The sequence below is a fragment of the Neolamprologus brichardi genome, chromosome 20, assembly GCF_056152115.1.
Source record: "Neolamprologus brichardi isolate AB-2024 chromosome 20, ASM5615211v1, whole genome shotgun sequence".
In the NCBI taxonomy this organism is placed as follows: domain Eukaryota; kingdom Metazoa; phylum Chordata; class Actinopteri; order Cichliformes; family Cichlidae; genus Neolamprologus; species Neolamprologus brichardi.
Genome location: NC_142123.1, coordinates 29,823,975 through 29,831,701, shown reverse-complemented (window position 1 = coordinate 29,831,701; position 7,727 = coordinate 29,823,975). Strand labels below are relative to the sequence as shown.

General features: G+C 39.3%; 1 protein-coding gene across 4 annotated transcripts in view; it reads right to left on the bottom strand.

Annotated features, from left to right (window-relative positions):
- Positions 1 to 673: 673 nt before the first annotated feature.
- The window catches only part of src (SRC proto-oncogene, non-receptor tyrosine kinase), a 30,000-nt gene continuing 22,946 nt past the window's right edge, over positions 674 to 7,727 (bottom strand). For all 4 annotated transcript variants that reach the window (XM_035909181.2, XM_035909184.2, XM_035909183.2 and 1 more), the window contains 7 exons: positions 6,849 to 6,998; positions 6,511 to 6,666; positions 5,517 to 5,696; positions 5,087 to 5,163; positions 4,851 to 5,004; positions 4,470 to 4,601; positions 674 to 3,178 (listed from right to left, as the gene is read on the bottom strand). In XM_035909181.2, coding sequence (XP_035765074.1) covers positions 2,970 to 3,178; positions 4,470 to 4,601; positions 4,851 to 5,004; positions 5,087 to 5,163; positions 5,517 to 5,696; positions 6,511 to 6,666; positions 6,849 to 6,998 — 1,058 coding nt within the window. In that variant the 3' untranslated portion in view covers positions 674 to 2,969. The remainder of the gene's footprint in view (positions 3,179 to 4,469; positions 4,602 to 4,850; positions 5,005 to 5,086; positions 5,164 to 5,516; positions 5,697 to 6,510; positions 6,667 to 6,848; positions 6,999 to 7,727) is intronic.

Sequence of the window (7,727 nt, the reverse complement as noted above, 5' to 3'; positions counted from 1 at the left end):
TACCATTCACCTTTTGTAAAGACAGACTGTACACCATACTGAGATATGCCAATTTTCTTTTTTTCTTTTTTTTTTTTTTGCTAAAAATCTTCAGGAATCACATTGCTGGTTCAAAAAATACAGTTTATGCCTGTCAAACTGTATTACCTTTGGTATCTTTTCATTGATTCAATTAAACAAATGGGAACAAGTTACGTGCTCTTGTGACAGGCATCTAGTAACAAAATGCCTAAAGATACAATTTTAGTTAGCTGTCAAGTTGTTATGTGTAGACACAATACACAATACCACAATTCCTCTGAAAATATTCAGGTACAAGGACTAGACTGAAAATGAGTGAAAAACCAGATAATATATGCAGAGAAAAACTATTGCTTAAAAGCACAAATTTAAGAAAAATTGTGGCTCCTTGGAAAAGAAATATGAAGAAATAAAGACTATGCAAAAGTCTTGTAATTAGACTATTTATATGTAGATAAAAAAAATTGACACTACTGTTCGTTGCATGTCGCTATAAACATGCTTTCAAATCTTTTTCTAGGTCAATGGAAGATTACCTTTGTGTCTTAGAAAACGATAATCAAGTATTTTGTGTACATTGCTGCTTTGTATGGGTATGTTTTTCTTTCTTTTTTAAAGAAGCATTTGTTCAGTTAATAAAAAAAAGCGCGTGTCATAGGCAGTATACAAATTTTATTCAAATTTGAACAGTAATCAGTAGGATTTAACAAAGAGTTATTTATGTGAATTCCCATTGGATACAGTAGAAAAAGAGTATATATAGGAATATCACTGATTTAAAAATATCTGCATAGCCAGAAAGGAGACCCACAGAACCCCACAGGAAATGCCCTTGGCTTATTAGCAAGGCTGCATACTGACTATATGATCTTTTTCATGCACTTTATCCATATTTTTGCTCAAACATCCAATGAGACAGCAGGAAAAGGAAACGATGCAAACAACCCAACGACACCTGCAGGCCATTGCATTCTTTATCCGTGCAGCACAGCAGATGTAACACAGATATCAAGCTCCTATTCATGGCAGCTGCATCATCCTTTTGTGTGGAGTTACTCAGCCTTAACCAGCAGTGCTTTGGGAAATCCCGGCTGGAGAGCCCACTTGAGGAACAACAGAAGGTGGCAGCACAACACTGTCGAACAGATTCATGAAAGCAATATGTCTGACAAGAATGACACGCGATTACCTGCTAATTTCTCAGCCTGTATAGCAGCATCAAAATGATCTAAAGGTCATCACGATGTAAACATTGTGGTATTGATTGTATTATGGGAAGCATCGATGCTGGTAGATTATCAGTATGTGGCGAGAAACAACTGGCACGTTAATGTTCAACTGAGAAAGGTTTCACAGAAATACGTGCACAAAGAAACATACCTGTGCTCAGAAGTGTTGCAACTATGATTAATCTTATACTTTAAGATGTTATGCAACCCAGAAAAGTACCAGGAAGCAAAATAAACAATTGGGTTATTCTTTAAAGTAATAAATTATAAAGATATATACAAATATTATCATTAAGAATATTTACAATTAGGTTTCAAGAAGCCAATTTTTTTTGCTATACCTGCCACGTGGTCATGGGAAAGCTTTGTAGTCTGCCTCCTATAGGCATCGGGGAGGCATAACCATACTGCTGCTCGTTTATCATATTCAATAAGAACACAACGACAATATCTCCAGTGTAACATTGTCCTAAAACTTGCACTCATTAGTGAAATACTACTGCTGGTTAAAAATCGTCTTCATATCCATGAAGTTGAGAACTGCGCGGGGACATTCACCTGATTTTAATGCGAATGCTTGAAAGTAAATTTACAGATTATAATGCATGCTGGTGATCCAATTGTGATCCAAAGGTGTACACAGATTATCCTTTAAGAAGAACAGAACAGCATAACCTCTGTTTAGATAACACAAGCTTCATTGTAAGAAAAGTCCAGAGTATTAAAATACACTTTTACACAGTAGAAGAGAGTAAAAAAGACATTTTTCATTGGCACAAAAATCCTCACAGAAGAATTCTTGTTTTCTCCATCCTGAGATGATCTTTAGTGATCAGTAGCCATTTATCTTTATAGATTAGGAAAAGTCACAATTAGCAAATAGAGACAGGGACGGCCTCTTTTCTTCTTTGCGTTGAGTTGTATGTTGGTCACAGCAATAACTCAATTAGTCCAGCTGGTGAAAGAGACTTTCGCATCACTTTCACATCACAAAATCTCACAGCAGTCCAGAAACAAGCCTCAATGTTGCACAGGGGAAGTGTGGTGCTAAAAACTGAAGTATTACCATGGAAAATTTCCAGTTGATCCAGGTATAATAGCAAATTCTTTTTAAAGAGATCGATAATATCTTAAATTTTGATGTTGGTACCACATAGATGCTTCTTGAGCAGAAAAATGGAAGACGGCGTCTGAGCGTGTGCGTTTCGAAGGGGATCCCAAAGAAAATGTGGCGAAAAGAGACATCCTGTTGTAACCAATAAACTTAACTCTCTGGACACCCACCCATGTTTGACTGATATGCTGTCTTGTAGGCCATGTTGTGTCATTGATGGTGATAATTATAAGATCAGTCAGGAGAAATAACATAGGAAGAACCAACGAGGAAGGCTTATTAGGACACCTTACAAACACATAAAAGGAAGACACACCTCTTTGCCTGTTTTGGGTTGTTGAAAAATAATACCATACCTTGAAAACAGTCTCTCAAACTGGAAATGTTGGAGAGACTTTGGAAAGACTGGATTTTGCTGATTGGTTTGATGTCACGCAGGATCAATGATTGTACCCAAATATGTGTCAGTTCTTTGCCCCATTAGACAAAAAACCCCAAAACAAAACACCACCGCCCCACACACAATTATCCATGCACTTTAAAGACGATGCACATGCTCAGTTATGCACATCCATACTGTGTGCACAGATATGTTGCCAGCTGGGTTACAGGTTCTCTCCTGGCTGGTACTGAGGCTCTGTGGAGGTAAAGTAATCCTCCAGGAAGCCCTGCAGGTACTCGAAAGTTGGCCTCTCCTCAGGTTCCTTCCTCCAGCAGCTCAGCATGAGCTCATGAAGGGATTCGGGGCACTCTGCTGGACACGGCATCCTATAACCACGCTCCACCTGGTCTAACACCTCCCGGTTCACCATACCTGGTAGAGAAAATAAAGCATTATGAAAGGTATGCGGCTGAAAAACTATCTCCATAGTTGGAGTACTAAGTAAGACATCTTTATGCTATACACAGAATACAGAATTATTAGGTAAGTGTGTATTCTGATCTTTTTATTATTTTTATGCATATTTTACAATTATTTTCTTTCACTAAGTTATTAATAAAACTCCTAAGGGCTGACAGTACAGCAGCACTTACTCTTAAGACACATGTAATCCAAACTGGATTATCAAAATATAGGCCAAAATTTTTACCTAAAGAACTTTTTCATATTTGTATGATGTCAAAGAGTATTTAGAGAAGTCAACCAGCTCTTATTATGGCTGTCTTGCAAATCTTTCAGGTCACTCAGTCAGAAAACTTTCTGAGCGCATGCTAACTGATGCCCCCTAGTGGTTACACTTCTTATTTTTATTGTGAAGCAGCCAAACTCATTTTTTATAAAAACACAAGACTTTCAGAAGCCCATTATTCTCTGGTGCCACGATATTCCAGAACTGGAACGCTGAAACACGACCACAAATCAATAAGATTGATACAATGAAGCATTAGGAGCGAGCCAAAAAATAAATAAATAAATAAAAATAAATATAAACTAAGACTGACTCTTGTGGACGTGGTAGGTGGGCTAACTGATGCAGATGACCACTTTCAGGAATCTGGTTAGGGCTAGTACTATTAAGGATGAGCTGGTGGGAGTTTTCCATTCTGACTAGGTAGTCAACAAAGGCCTCGGATATAACCCATATATGAATTCAATCACATCATAAACAAATGCAGGCTTTCTCTATTCTTTAACAGCATTTTGAAAGCTGTGGCTGGTCCTTCAGCAAACACTGACTATGAAGAGACCACAAAACTGACATACTTCATAAACAGAAGGACTCCTGAGAGTTACTAAAAACAGGATGACCTTTTTTTTAAAAAGGGGGTTGTGAATATTTTTGAAAAGCCAAAAATGTTACAGTCACCAAATTTAGGAAATGCACAGTCTGTGTAGGTTATCCAGGTCACATGACCAATAGTGGGCTAATGATCCTCAGAACAACCTCCAAAGGGGACAGACATACTGTGGGTTTATAATCTGGGATTATCTGGGATTATCACCAGTTGTTTTAGATCTAAAATGACCTTTAGGATTGATTTTTGTATGTGTTGTTTAGTCGCTCATAGGGAAAAAATAAACATACATTTCCTTTAAGCATAAATTTTGAGGTTCAAATTCCTTTAACCATAACAAAGCCTTAAAAAAAATTATCTATACTTGCCTGGGTATGGGACTCGGCCTTTAGTAGCCAGTTCAGTCAGTAGGATCCCAAATGACCATACATCTGATTTAATGGTGAAGCGGCCATACAGCGCAGCCTCAGGGGCCGTCCACTTGATGGGAAACTTGGCACCTGCAAGAGAACAAGTTTATCAGGAGGCTGAAATTAGATCATTGTAAACAGGCTGAAACAAAAAACCAACTGGCAGAGCTTCCTGCTGTTCAGCAGCTGTGACATCACAAAATCCAAATAGATATGTGATGCCTTTGAAATACTCTATATTTGGCCTGGTGTTAGAAACACAGAGAGAAAGGCTACTGTGTCACATGGAGAAACTGCATGATAAAATAAATGCTGTCTTTTTTACCCTTATACTATTACCTTGCCTGGCAGTATATTCGTTATCCTCTATGAGGCGAGCCAAACCAAAGTCAGCCACTTTGCAAACCAGGTTATCTCCCACCAGGATGTTAGCAGCTCTTAGATCACGGTGCACATAGTTCATCCTCTCGACATAAGCCATCCCCGAAGCAATCTGAGAAAGGGGCAAATCTCTGTTTTAGAACAGAAAAGTAACAAACAATTAAATAATAAAATGTGATATTATTTGCACTGACCTGTGAGGCCATGTCCACCAGCTGGGGAAGGCGAAGCATTTTACCCATGTCCCCTTTCAGAGAGTCCAGTAGGCTACCTGTTAGTGCGGATTAGAATAAGTTAATCACCACTGAGCCTATGAAATTCCTGAAATTCATTTTAAATTTTGAAAAAAATAAATGCAGAAATGATGTTTATTTATAAATAAATTCATTGTCTAGAACTTTCTTTTTTCCCAGGCAGTAAACACATCATAGTTTAGCTCAATTATTGGCTGTTTCTGCTTAATCACATCCCTTTTTTAAGACGTGTCCATCTTTTAATTAGACTTAGTCATAATCAAATAATATTTTAAGTACTACACATTTTTATTATTATTTACATTTACAAATGAAAAAATGTACTCTGAAAAAATATTTAAATGTGACCGAGTGAGGACCCCACGCTGACCTTGGCCCATGTACTCTGTGACGATGTAAATCGGCTCCTCAGACACCACAGCGTAAAGCTGAACCAGCTTTTCGTGTCTCAGTTTCTTCATGACCTGAGCCTCCTGCAGGAAGGCCTCCGGGGACATGGTGCCGGGCTTCAGGGTCTTGATCGCCACCTGCGTTGTACCGTTCCATGTTCCTGATTAAAAAAGTATAACATTAGTATTATTAGTATTGATTGTTAGAACTTAAACAATTCAACTCCAGCTTTCCCACATTAAAACTGAAGTCATTTAAGCGTTAAAATAATTTTCTAATGCACCTCTGGACAGTCTTGTATATGGTTGCTTTTTTAAATGTTGCTCCATGACCATCCTTTTCTGACAACAAAACATTTCTGCTTAAAAACTAATTACTGGTAGTTTCCAGTAATTTTCAGAAAGACAAATGATTGCTGATTTCTACTGTTAGGCCTTAAGACATTTGTGGGAGGACAGTCAGTAGGTATGACCTGAGCATACCTGGGTGTGCCTGAAAATACAAGAGCTTTATGGTCGCACCAGCACCAACCTCCATTACACTTAATTTGCCTCCCTGTCAGTTCATCCACGTTCCCAAAATGAAATTCTAACTGACAGGTCATTGTTTTCATACACTGGAGAAGATTCATTGCACACTGTAGTGGAAAAAATGCAAAGCGACAGAAACAAAGATCTACTGAACAATTTGAAAAAAGCAGCCACACTGAAAATGTTCCAGAAGTGACGTCGGCATATTTAAAGGGCACATTGGGCAAATTTCTAAAACGTTTGGCATTTTATTTTCACTGGCATCAACAGTGATCATGCAATAATATTCTAATCAGAATCAGCTATCAGTTACAGCAGTAATAGTTATAGCTGTGCAATCTTTCAGTCATGCAGGGCTAAAATATTTTATGCACTTTGGTCTCACAATAGCTGTGACCAGAGAAAATAACTGAATATCCATTCAAGGAATAAAGCCTGACTCACCCATCCAGACTTCTCCGAAGCAGCCTTGTCCAAGCTTTATGTCAAGACGGAGAGACTCTCTCGGGATCTCCCAGGCGTCCTTTGCTAAGCCCTGAGTCTGAGGCTTCAGTACAGGACATATGTCTGTTAGGCTGTGACACAATCCATCAGCATGCTCTGGGGAGGGAAGATGGTGAAGCTGGTCAGTGGTAAAGCAGATAATGGGCAGGAATCACAGGAAAGGTTTAACTAAAAGAATGAGTGGATTAATATTAGAGCCGCTCTGCTCATTTGTGTAATTACTAAAGACTCTGTTGGGGAGGGGAAGCTAAAAAGCGTTTTGTCTGCACTGAACTCACTGCGGTAATGATTGACAAGCTGCTGTAGGGAGTTGAACTGGGTGCGTGACGTGATGTAGAAGCCTCCACTGTCCAGCTTCCTGATCTTGTAGTGCTTCACATTTAACCCTTTTGTGTTGTCATAATCCAATACAGACAAACAGTAGGCACCTGGGGGGGAAACGATAACAAATTAACACAAAGTAGCAAAGACATTGATAGCATTGATTCATCGAATGATGTTAAATCTGTGTTCTTTCTTTTAAATCACCTGGTGGAAAGTAACAGAACATTTGACATTCAGAATGAAGAGTAATTGAGTCCATTTTTGTGGGCAGTGTGTTCATTGCAACACCAGAGGGCAGTGCTGGTCAACCAAGAACCAGTCTGACTCACAGATTGGCCCAAGGCGATGCCTAGCCTTTCTCTTTATTTTTGAACTGGGCAATATGGCCTGTGGTTGTATAGCCTCAGCTCCACAATGACCTAATTCTGTCTCACTCACTCACCCAGTATTTCGCCTCTGCTCCTGCTCACCCACCTACTCCCCTTCTGCCTATCTCTCCCTACCTTCAATCTTTTCTCAGTCTCTCCAGATTCCATATATCTGCTCCATAACAGTAATCCTGTAATGTACCAGTGTGTACACACGACATATACACACAACTGACTGAGCCCGAAGAGACTATTTTGCTGCTGCAGCAGCAGCATCAGAGTAGCTGCCTATCAGAACCATCTCTCTACACTGAGTCCCACAGGCATCACATCCAACCTTTTCCCATCTGCCTGATTTGTTTCTCTTCTGTACCCACGTTGCCACATGACTGACACGGCGCAGCGGGGAGCGCAGTGAGCAGCAAGGAGGCTTGCCTTACTGTAGAAAGAATTTGCTTTCTTCTC